Genomic DNA, 12,611 nt, shown 5'->3' on the forward strand with positions numbered 1-12,611 from the left:
CTCCCTGGGGACTGATGGTTGCCCATGCCATGGGATACCCCTCAAACCGTTGGTCCTGCTTTCTAACCCTATCAGGAAACATGGGATCCCTATACCAGATATCCGGGACCCATCCAGTAGTCTTTCCACTCCTCTCTCTTGCACCAGTGATTAGTTCTGTTGGTGTATGAGGAGGAGGAAGATGTTGAACCAGAACCTCAGGTACTGACGGGAATCTCCTGTTCTTCCCTGGATGAGGTGGTCTCTCCTGCCACATCCCCACCAGACGATCATAGGCAATACCAGGATGTACTATGAAGAGTGGCTAGTGATCTCCAGTTATCTCTGGAGGAAGTCCAAGACCCACAACACCAACTGTTGGACATTATGCAGCTTCAGGGCCCAAGTATGGTGTCTCTCCCAGTTAACGAGGCCATATTGGAACCAGTGAGATTGGTCTGGTCTGGTACACCACAGAGTCTTGCGCCCCCACACCTAAAAGGGCTGAGAAGTGCTATTTAGTTTTGTAAAGAGACTTAAATTCCTGTTCTCCTACTCTGCTCCCAAATCCCTGGTTGTACAGGCTGCGATGGAACATAATAGGGCTCAGTACCTAAGGACCACCCCATCAGATTGGATCTCCTGGGGTGAAAGTTCTTCTCATCTGGGGGCCTGCCATTTTGCATTGCCAGTTACCAGGTCCTGCTAACTAAGTCTGACTTTAGTAACTACTCTAGGCTGGTGGCCTTTCAGAACAACTTTCCTCTGAGGACAGAGCCCAGTTACTCTCTTTTCTAGAGGAGGACAAGTTGGTGATGAAAATGGCATCTCGATCATTCTATATTATCTGGATTTACCTAGACATCTGCTCTGGCAATCAGCTCATTACAAGTTCATCTGGCAGCCATTATTGTCTTTCTCCACCCAGTAAATGGGTGCTCTCTTTACCCTCTGACCTCTGACATGGTTCATGAAGGCCTCATCGAGGCCTTTCCTCCAGTCACTAAACCGACATTATTGAGTATTGTGAGAGCTCAACCTTGTGCTGTCAAAGCTTACTAGACCTCCATTTGAACCCTTAAGTGGGACATGGAACGTGTCGCTATCCATATAGGGGGTGTTTCTAGTGGCTATCGCTTTGGGCAGGAGGGTTAGCACACTGGCAGCCCTCATGGTGGACATGCCCCCCCCTTATGGTATTTCACAAGGTATTTCCTTGCCTTCACCCTAAATTTTTACCCAAGGTAGTCTCCAGATTCCACCGTAAGCAGTATATTCACTGTCTATTCTTTTTCCGAAACCCTGTGCTTCTCCTGAAGAGAAGAGACTTCAGTTCCTTGACATAAGGCGTGCACTGGCCTTTTACCTGCAAAGAACAGAGTTCATCAGAAAGTCTCCAAGACTCTTCATCGTGATAACATGCCGATTCCATGGTCAGGCTATATCTTCTCAGATTTCTCAGTGGGTTTCTGGCTGCATGATTGAATGCTACAGGTTAACTTGTATTCCACCTCCGGGCAGTATAAGGACCCACTCCATGAGAGCTCAGGCCACCACAGGAGGTCCCAATGAAGGACATATGCAGAAGCAGCTACCTTGAGCTCCATACACATGTTTGCTAGACATTTATGCACTAGTCCAAACCTCTGCTGCAGATGCAGCAGTGGATCTGCAGTGCTGCAAGCATCTTCGTTGGCCGACTTCCTTGCACCCACCGCCACTCTGATAACTTCTTTGTCAAACTCCCATTTGTGGAATATACATAGGAACCAGCACTTGAAGTGGAGGTTCCTTACTGTAACTGGAGGTTCTTCGAGATGTGTATTCCACTACTCAACCTGCATCCCCTCTGCTGTGGATCTGATTAGATTTGCAATAAGAAGAGGAACTGAGAGGGTGTCGACTTGCACTTCTTCTTATACTCTCACTCGGGAGCATGAGATCTGCTGCACGTGTGTGGGCCAACGGACACTGCTTGTTAAAATCTTCAGACTCAGGCGCATGGTGCACATGCGTACCCAATGTGTGGAATATAGATAGGAATCACACCTCTTGAAGATCCTCCAGCTACAGTAAGTAACCTCCATATATTTGCCTTCGCATTTGCATTTTTGAGCTTTGCAAACTCTTGTTTCGTGATACAATTTAATCTTAAATATCTTGTGATGGATTATTCAGATCCTTCCACTATTCTTTATAATATAGTTTAGTTGCTATCTCTCTCACTTTTTCTTTCCCTTTGAAAATACACGTGGAATCTCCATCATTGAAGATTTTTGAGAGCAGATTAGACAAATACCTGTCAGGGATGGCCTAGATGATACTTAGTCCTGCCATGAGTGCAGGGGGACTAGACTAGATGACCTCTTGAGGTCTCTTGCAGTCCTATGATTCTAAGGCAGCGTTTCTCAAACTGTGGGTCAGGACCTGTTTTAATGAGGTTGCCAGGGCTGACATTAGACTTGCTGGGGCCAAACCTGAAGCCTTTGGCTTTGGCCCCCACACGGGATACGGCAGGGCTTGGGTGCGCTCAGGCTTGGTTTCCCCGTCTCCTGCCTCCTCCCTCTGCCCCCCCGCCGGGGTCATGTAATAATTTTTGTTGTCAGAAGGGGGTCATGGTGCAATGAAGTTTGAGAACCCGTTCTAAGGTATTCATACACGGTCTTCACTCAGTACTAAGTATAAAATGCCTAATGTATAATCTGGTTCGTATTACTTTTTTCCCAGTCTCTCTCAGCGCCTGGATGCAAAGTCAAAAGATATTTCCAAAATAGCTGCAGACATCACCCAGGCAGTCTCTTTGTCACAGGGAATGGAAAGAAAGAAGGTGATTCAGCACATTAGAGGAATGTATAAAACAGATTTAAGTGCCAGCAGGCATTGGCAGGAACTTGTTCAGCAACTTACACACGATAGGTAAGTGGTGGCCATTTTAGATCTGTATTACTGGACTTAAATGTGGCCATTCTGTACACTTGTGATTTTAATGTTATAAGCAATTGAAATGTATATGCTTTTTTTTTTTTTAAAACAAAATTAGATTAATGTGACTTGTACTTACTAATGCTGTGCAGCTTCTAAGCTCTTGTGAAATGCTAAATATTAGGACTGTCAAGCGACTAAAAAAATTAATTGTGATTAATCGCACTGTTAATAATAGAATACTATTTATATAAATTTTTTGGATGTTTTCCACATTTTCAAATATATTGATTTCAATTACAACACAGGATACAAAGTGTACAGTGCTCAATTTATATTTATTTTTTATTATAAATATTTGCACTGGAAGAATAAAAGAAATAGTATTTTTCAGTTCACTTAATACAAGTACTGTAGTGCAATCTCTTTATCATAAAAGTTGAACTTACAAATGTAAAATTATGTACAAAAAATAACTGCACTTAAAAATAAAACAACGTAAAACTTTAGAGCCTACAAGACCACTCAGTCCTACTTCTTGTTCAGCCAATCGCTCAGAGAAACAAGTTTGTTTACATTTGCAGGAGATAATGCTGCCCGCTTCTTGTTTACATTGTCACTTGAAAGTAAAAATAGGCGTTCGCATAGCACTGTTGTAGCCAGCATTGCAAGATATTTACGTGCCAGATGCACTAAAGATTCATGTGTCCCTTCATGCTTCAGCCACCATTCCAGAGGATGTGTGTCCATGTTGATGATGGGTTCTGCTCGATAACAATCCAAAGCAGTGCAGACTGATGCATGTTCATTTTCATCATCTGAGTCAGATGCCACCAGCAGAAGGTTGATTTTCTTTTTTGGAGGTTCAGGTTCTGTAGTTTCCGCATCAGAGTGTTGCTCTTTTAGGACTTCTGAAAGCATGCTCCAGACCCCGTTCCAATTAGATTTTGGAAGCCACTTCAGATTCTTAAATCTTGGGTTGAGTGCTGTAGCTATCTTTAGAAATCACACATTGGTACCTTCTTTGGGATTTGTTACATCTGCAGTGAAAGTGTTCTTAAAATGAACGACATGTGCTGGGTCATCATCTGAGACTGCTATAACATGAAATATATGGCAGAATGTGAGTAAAACCATGGAGCAGGAGACCTACAATTCTCTACCAAGGAGTTCAGTCACAAATTTAATTAACGCATTATTCTTTTAATGAGCGTTGGCATGGAAGCATGTCCTCTGGAATGGTGGCATATGAATGTTTAGCATATCTGGCACGTAAATACCTCGCAGTGCTGGCTACAAAAGTGCCATGCAAACACCTGTTCTCACTTTCAGGTGACATTGTAAATAAGAAGCGGGCAGCATTATCTCCTATAAATATAAACAAACTTGTTTCTCTTAGCGATAGGCTGAACAAGAAGTAGGACTGAGTGGACTTGCAGGTTCTAAAGTTTTACATTGTTTTATTTTTGACTGCAGTTATGTAACAAAAAAAATCTACATTTGTAAGTTGCGCTTTCATGATAAAGAGATTGCACTACGGTACTTGTCTGAGGTGAATTGAAAAATACTATTTCTTTTGTTTGCCATTTTTACAGTGCAAATATTTGTAATAAAAATAATATAAAGTGAGTACTGTACACTTGTATTCTGTGTTGTTGTTGTTGGTCAATATATTTGAAAATGTAGAAAAAAATCCAAAATATTTGATAAACAATAGAATACCAATTGAAATTTAACAGTGCAATTAAAACTGCAATTAATCACGATTAATTTTTTAATCGTGATTAATTTTTTTGAGATAATCGCGTGAGTTAACTGCGATTAATCGACAGCCCTACTAAATATATTTTCCTGTATATAAGTGGACAATCCAATGGACGTTTTTTAGATCTTGAAATATCTATAGATTGGCCCTTTATCAAATATAATCAGTGTACCTAATGGGCGAAGGACAAGGAACAACATAAAATTATACTACATTGGAAAGGTACAGTAGTAAAAGTGAAGGGCTAATACAAAGATCTGGTTTGAGTGTTTTGCATAAACTATATCTTCCAGCCAGTGTTTTTGCAAATGCATTAAGCCAATTCAAGAAATCTTGACTGGCAACAAAAATGCTGTATCTTGTTACTGCAGAAACAAAAGCGTATAAGATCTTTTAAAAAGGAAAGGGTCCAAATAAAGTGCAGTTTCAAACTTAAGAGTGTCCACCATGATGGTACTTCTATTTTTGGACAAGCTGTATTAGGTCGCAGTGTAGCAATTTAATTTACTAAGCACCACATTATGCATCAGTACTGTTACTTATTCCCTTGATAACTTTCAAGCAGTTTGCTGACCAATCCAGCAGTACTTACTCATGAATAGTTCTATTAAAATCCATGGAACAGCCCATGAGACTAAGGGACTGCAGGATCCAGTCCTCTATTTTATAGCAACATGAGTTGGACAACGTTTCACTGTGAAATTCATGCCTGTTTGTAATGGTTATGTATTTACCAATTTTTAAAAAAATTAATTAGAATAAATGAGAGATCTATATAGATATAATGTTGTCATGTTGTTCTAAAATGCTAAAATACTTTCATTTTCAGGACACTCTGGTATGATCCTGTCTGCTACCCAACATCTTGGCAACTAGATCCAACAGAAGGCCCAAACCGAGAGAGACGCCGTTTGCAGAGGTGCTATTTAACAATACCAAATAAGTACCTGCTCCGAGATAGGCAGAAACAGGAAGGTAATAACACTTTTAAGATTATAACTAAATTTTCACAAAAGCTAGAGTGTTAATATTTTAATCGATTTTTTTTCTTTTACACTTTTCAATAGAAGTGATCAAACCCCCTTTGTCTTACCTATTTGAAGATAAAACACATTCCTCTCACTCTTCCACTGTAAAAGACAAAGCAGCAAGTGAGAATATAAGGTAAGCTTTAAATTAGGGGGGGAAAATCTTACTCAAAGGAAACTATTATTTTTTGCCTTTGTTCATGAGGGGCGACCATGAGATGAACAATAGGGATAAGATCATACAATGTTTCCCAACAAAGAAATATTTTTATTTAAGAAGACTTAACTTGCACCTGCTTCACTTGCTTGTCATAAATTAAAAACAGCAAACATAGTAGAGTGGGTGACTTGAGAGATGGTAGTGGGTTTACAGAGCTTTTCACTTCTAGGTTGCTGATTTTAAAGCTTAACAATTAGTAAAAAGTCATTACCATCTGGGTGGTATTGGGCCTATGATCAATGCCTTTGTTGTGGTTCATTTCCAAATATCAGCATTGCAATTGAAATTTATTCGTGCTTTCAGCAGAGGCCCAGAAGTGAATGGATGTGGAGATTGAATTATATTCTCATCCTTTCATTGACTAGCTGAGTAAATCTGCACCTTCACTGCCTATACTATATGTATTCAATGGATAACTAGGTTTTAACTTTGCAGTGCTGGCAATCCAGCACCTTTCACAAGCACCAAATTAGCTTAACATAAAAAAGAGCTGTGGCATGCGGAAAGCAACAAATCCTAAATTTGTACAAGTGAATATATATTAAAAAATTTGAGCTTGGTATTTCTCTCATAGTTTGAACATTCAGCTGTTTTATTCAGCTGCTCACAATTCTTAAAGAGCTGAGAGCTAGTTTTACACGTTCCTTTGGGATTTGAACACTTGGGGTCACAGAAAAAAGGAAAAGTCTACTTGGTTATAGTGTGTAGTATTTGAGGCTGTTAATTTTAGATATCTACTGAATTTTATGACTTGTAGTAAATGTTTCTATTTGTATATATGCAGAGTGAATCGAAGATGCATCAATGTAGCACCTTCTAGAGAGACAGCTGGTGAATTGCTGTTAGGTAAGCATAACAGTTTCAATGACTAAATATTAAAAATGTTCTTGTAAAAAGGTTAGTTTAGTTTAAAGAGCAGCTTTAATCCTTCTGTAATAGAGAAACCTTATTATAGAATCGTAGGACTGGAAGGGACCTCAAGAGGTCATCTAATCCAGTCCCCTGCACCCATGGCAGGACTAAGTACTGTATTATCTAGTATAGATCTAATTCTATTCATGTAAATGTCAGTTTGTCTGGAGTGGCTCACGAATCTGAGTGCCTATGTCAGAAAAACAGGGTAGATACTCCAAAATGGTGGTATGGTCTATAATTAGATTTTACCAACACAGTAACTAATGTGAACTCCTGGATCAATTATAACAGTCTCACCATGGATTCACGGACAATCCCCTGAGACTTTCCAGTCTATTTTGCCATCCACATAGACTGGATTTAGTGATAAATGGTCACTTACATCAAAAATCACATCATATTCATGTTGCTCTCAGTCCCAAGAGACCAGTCACTTACCCCAGATCAATTGCTACTCTAGATCTTACACCAAAGATAGCCCCTGCAGCCAATCCTGTAATAAACTATTTAAAGGTTTATTAATTAGGAAAAACGTAACAGAATTATTTACAGTTTAAAGCAAGCAAATGTATATACACAAATGAGTTGCATCTAAATCCGAAGAGTGACAGAGTTGTAGAGATCTGTCAATTCAGTGTGTCTTTCTGGGTAGACCCAGGATCTCTGGCTTCAGTTTGGTTTCTCTAGCCCTGTGAGAGTTCAGCAAAGAGATGAAAAAAAGAGTTGATGTGAAGATTTTTCATTTATCTCTTCCAGCATTCAAAGCTACAGCCTTCTGCACCTACTTCACCATGGGTGGATGGGACAATTAACACAGCTTTTGTCTTATAATGGCCCCATTTAAATTTTGATGGTCCTCCTGAATGGGTGGGGTGGGGGAATGACAATTCCTGTACCTGGGTTTGCAAGTTCAGAGCAAACATTTATGAAGTTATAAGACAAAATTTACATATTTTCTTATAGCATAGAATATTGACATTACAAGTGAGATTAATGCATGCAGCAATTTACAAGCATTTCAGAGTCAAAACACTAAATACGTTCTTATAAGACTAATACCTATTTTGAGCAAAACTGAGGTACAGGTGAACTAGTCTAGTCTCAGCTATGAGTTTCAGTTCTTAGCTAATGCCTGCAGTCTTGACAAGAGCTGGCACCTGATCTGCCAGTGTCACAGTTAATATATGGATTAAATTTTCTAATGTTAACACACAACTGATTTTTGTCTAGACATATGGTTCATATGTATCTTGGAGTATCCGAAATGTTGCTTGACTTTCCACATATTTTACCTCTTATTGTACAGAGGATGATGAATAGTCATAGATTACCCCACATACAGAATATTTTATTTGTGTGTTGCTGCTTTGAGTTGCATGGCTATTGTGCACTTAATGTTTTTTTCAGTCTTAGTTAATTTACATATCTACAGCCTCTATATGAATTTTATTAACACAGACATTCCAGGGTAAATTCATCATTGGCTTATGTGATTGTAACTGCATTTATTGTGGTAGTGGTTTGTGATATACCGGAAGACAGACTAGATAATATGGTGGTCCCCTTCTGGCCTTACCTCTGACTACTGGAGTTCCATCTGCTTACCCAACTAGTCAGTTTGGCCTTCCTTTCCTACAGTTTTCACAGTGTGCTCATTAGATTTATTGTTGTTACTTTAAGTCATTGAATGCTTGTCAAGGATCGTATTTAGCTTCATTTCCACCAAGGGGGGCTGGGGCACATGACTTACGAGAAGAGGCCGAGGGAACTGGGGTTATTTAGTCTGCAGAAGAGAAGAGTGAGGGGGGATTTGATAGCAGCCTTCAACTACCTGAAGGGGGGTTCCAAAGAGGATGGATCTAGGCTGTTCTCAGTGGTGGCAGATGATACAACAAGAAGCAATGGTCTCAAGTTGCAGTGGGGGAGGTCTAGGTTGGATATTAGGAAACACTATTTCACTAGGAGGGTGGTGAAGCACTGGAATGAGTTACCTAGGGAGGTGGTGGAATCTCCATCCTTAGAGGTTTTTAAGGCCTGGCTTGACTAAGCCCTGGCTGGGATGATTTAGTTGGTGTTGGTCCTGCTTTGAGCAGGGGGTTGGACTAGATGACCTCCTGAGGTCTCTTCCAACCCTAATATTCTATGATTCTAAGTGCTGTGCTTTTTACTTACTATTATGAACAGCATCGTTAGTGCTTTAGACATCATGTATAATCATTTTATAGATGTTAAAAGTAAAGACAAATTAGTATAGTAACAGTCACCTTTTGTATAAATATTCCTCTCTGCAGGCAAATATGGAATGTATTTCGTTGAAGACAATGCTTCTGACACAGTAGAAAGTTCTGTGAGTATGAGCTAAAGTTTTTCACAGATCACACATTTTTCTAAATTCTCTAAACCAGAACCGAGAATAACTTTGGTGCTTTATCATTTAAAATCATCATAATATTAATTTTTAATTTGTATATTAAGATATCTGGGAGTTTGAATTCATAGACTGTTAGACTCTATTTGTGTGTGATTATTTGAGAATTTTAAAATGCTTATCTGCCAACATTTCAGCAATAACATACAAATGCCCTGAGTAAGGCTGATAGTCTCTTTATTCTATAATGGAAGTTATTATTCCCAATTCTACCAGTCTCTTAATATGTTATATATTGTTATATATAAAAAAACACCAGATTTTATTGTATATTACGGTAATGCCTAGGAGCCTTAATCATGGACCAGAACCCCAGAATTAGGAATCTTAATCTACTTCTCTATTGAAAGGTGAAACTTGTGGATAATAAAAACAAAGCTTTTTTTACCCTAAAGTGACATTTGATTGAGCTAATTCTTATGATCCCTAACAGTGTCTTGTATTGACGTAGGGGTGAAACAGATTATATAATGAAAACTATTTAATAGATCTTTTGTTTTTAAAGTCTTTGGTAAACAACTTAATTCTTTGTCTATTAGAGAAATGCAGCTTAATTTAAGATTTTCAAAAGTACAAGCCAAAGTTTAAAGTAAATTACTACACACAGAGCATTAGTTTACAGTATGCAGTATAAATAAATGGAAACTGACTGCAAATAGGGCTAATTTTAAAGGCTCCTGAGCAAAACATTTTCTGTATCAATCTACTGTATGTTCTTCAGAGTTTTCACGGGGAAACTGAACCAGCATCATTTTCTTGGACATATGAAGAAATCAAGGAAGTTCATAAGAGATGGTGGCAATTAAGAGACAATGCTGTGGAAATATTTTTAACAAATGGCAGAACTTTACTCTTAGCTTTTGACAACACAAAGGTAACAGTGTGGTATTAATGCATGGTAATATATAATATGTGTATAAAGATATTTTTTATAATTTCTTCAATACATAATGTGTATTTTCATGGAATACATTAAGAAAAACTATGGGTAGGCTTCTTTGAATTCTTAGATACTTCTGGAAGCTGATACGAGTTAAGGGCTCAGCCAGGCTTTTTGATAGACAGGATGTGTGTCATAGGTATGTTCTAAAAACAAAGGACTAAACCAATTCAATATCTTAATGTTGTGACTTTTTATCACATTGTTCTGATCTTCACAGATCTCTAGAACCTTGTAAATGAGAGAATCTTACATACTGTAGGAGGAGACGTAGTTTGACAGTTTAAATGTGTTGCTTGATTAAAACTACAATAATTTTTTTAGGTCCGTGATGATGTGTACCACAACATCTTAATGAACAACCTGCCTAATCTTTTGGAGTATGGGAACATTACTGCTTTGACCCACCTATGGTACACAGGACAGATTACCAACTTTGAATACCTAACTCATTTAAACAAACATGCTGGCCGTTCCTTCAATGATCTCATGCAGTATCCAGTATTTCCCTTTATACTTTCTGACTACACCAGCGAAACACTGGACCTACATGATCCATCTGTTTATAGGTAACATGAAATCTTTGAAATTACTCCTTTCCAGATAACTCATTAAACTGGTTATTTCAGTAAAATCCACTTATGATCACCCTGATAAACCAAGACTTAATTAGGAAGATTGCTAGGAAACACATCTGGTCTAATGGTATTTGAATGACCTTTAACAATAGGTAGGTGGCTCATCTAGTCAATTTGAATAGCATACCAGTTGTTACCAGCATTTATATTCACAGTAGTTGGCAGGTCTCACTCAATACCTGCTGTCTTACACTTCCAGATATACATTCCTTTGTCTTAAAACAAAAAACAGCCTGTAACCAAAGACCTCCTGACAATTTAGCAAAACATAACCAAAAACAGAATTATGCTATATGAGCAACTTGTCAGTTACCAAAGGTAAATCTATATCAGCTAGTTGTAAACAGACTAAAAGGTGTCCACACAGGCACAATCTTAACTACATTGATTTTTAAAATGGATTTTAGTGAAGTTGGTGCAGCTCTTGTGTGTAGTGTGAAAGTCAGGCTAGGCAACTGCAAGAGGAGTAGTCCTGTTGGGTTCTGGGAGGTGGGCGGTCACAAGCCCACCCACAGCTAAAGGCTCCTCCCCAAGCCTAAGGGCAGGAACTATTGAGCTTGGGACTCAAATAAGTATTGGGGACAACAAAACAGTAAACAAGGACAGGTGTGCATGTCAAAGGGTCAGAATCAGGGAACCTGAAGAGGACACCGACCAGAGAGCCCCGGACAGCGCCCACTGCTCCTCAAAGATGTCAAGGGAGCCAGCGGAACTCTGCCTGGATATGTGAATGGAGAGAGGAACAGAAATAGGCCCCACAGTTGCAGAGCACTCCCTCAGCTAGCATCCTCTCCCTGGTGTTACAGATGGCCACATTGGCCATTGCTAGGAGGAGGTTGACGAGCAGGGGCCACGAATGGGGTGTGCATAAATTAGAAGCTGGGAGCAGAAGTGCAGCCAGAACCACAAAAGTATGTCCAGGAGAAGCTGGAAAAGGGGCTGCAACCTGGCACACCCAAGGTAGGCCTGGGTCTCCCTCATGTCGCAAAAGGGACAGACATCTGTGATAAGGGTGAACCGCACCAGGTATGTGCCTGTGCTCACGGCTCCATGAAGGAGCCACCAACTAATATCCCCGGAGGGCTGTGGGACCAAGGCAGAATACAGACTGGCCCACCAGGGTTATCACCCTCAACAGATGGCAATAGGTCCCGCCACTTAGTATCGAGCAAGAGGAGTGATGGAAGGCAGGTATGTTAGCCTTAGAATGAGAGAAGCCAATTTTCCTATAAACTGAGAGAGAGTTACTTCAGGTCAGTTAGGGATACCTGAGTCCAATTAAGGGCTTCCTGACACCGTTTAAAAACCCCGCCTCTGATGAGAGACAGGGAGGAGAGACGAGCTGCTGCAGGGCTAGTGGCAGCAGGGAGATAGGCTTCTCCAGGGTGAGAGGCTGCTCTCCTCCCTACAGGGGAAATAATCAAAGCTGAGTGCCTGTTTAGGGGAAGGACTGACACATCTGGGGCCAATAACAGGACAGCACCCCACCCCACCACCTCCTACAGCAGGAGGGCAGGGAAAGGTACCCCCCTTTGTTTGTGTTTGTAAATTGGTTTTCTTTTGTTAGCTGGAGGAACCCTCCTTGGTAGGGTTGCCAACTCTGACTGAAGCTATTCCGGGAGATTTTTTTCTTCCCCCAACATGTCATGTCATTTTCTTAAAATATCCTATTAAAATCTCCTGGATTGCTTTCAATAGTCACTGGGAGATTGATGCCAATTCCAGGAGACTCCGGGCCAATCCTGGAGCGTTGGCAACCCTACTCCTTGGGCCTGA

General features: G+C 39.9%; 1 protein-coding gene across 1 annotated transcript in view; it reads left to right on the forward strand.

Annotated features, from left to right (window-relative positions):
- Positions 1-12,611, forward strand: part of LYST (lysosomal trafficking regulator) — a 127,226-nt gene that overhangs the window by 85,266 nt on the left and 29,349 nt on the right. Inside the window, exons 30-36 of the mRNA XM_029911041.1 lie at positions 2,707-2,895; positions 5,496-5,641; positions 5,734-5,830; positions 6,699-6,760; positions 9,121-9,176; positions 9,979-10,131; positions 10,522-10,766. Of these exons, the coding sequence (XP_029766901.1) occupies positions 2,707-2,895; positions 5,496-5,641; positions 5,734-5,830; positions 6,699-6,760; positions 9,121-9,176; positions 9,979-10,131; positions 10,522-10,766 (948 nt within the window). The remainder of the gene's footprint in view (positions 1-2,706; positions 2,896-5,495; positions 5,642-5,733; positions 5,831-6,698; positions 6,761-9,120; positions 9,177-9,978; positions 10,132-10,521; positions 10,767-12,611) is intronic.

The sequence above is a fragment of the Terrapene carolina genome, unplaced genomic scaffold, assembly GCF_002925995.2.
Source record: "Terrapene carolina triunguis isolate 2854851 unplaced genomic scaffold, T_m_triunguis-2.0 Scaffold85, whole genome shotgun sequence".
Taxonomy (NCBI): domain Eukaryota; kingdom Metazoa; phylum Chordata; order Testudines; family Emydidae; genus Terrapene; species Terrapene triunguis.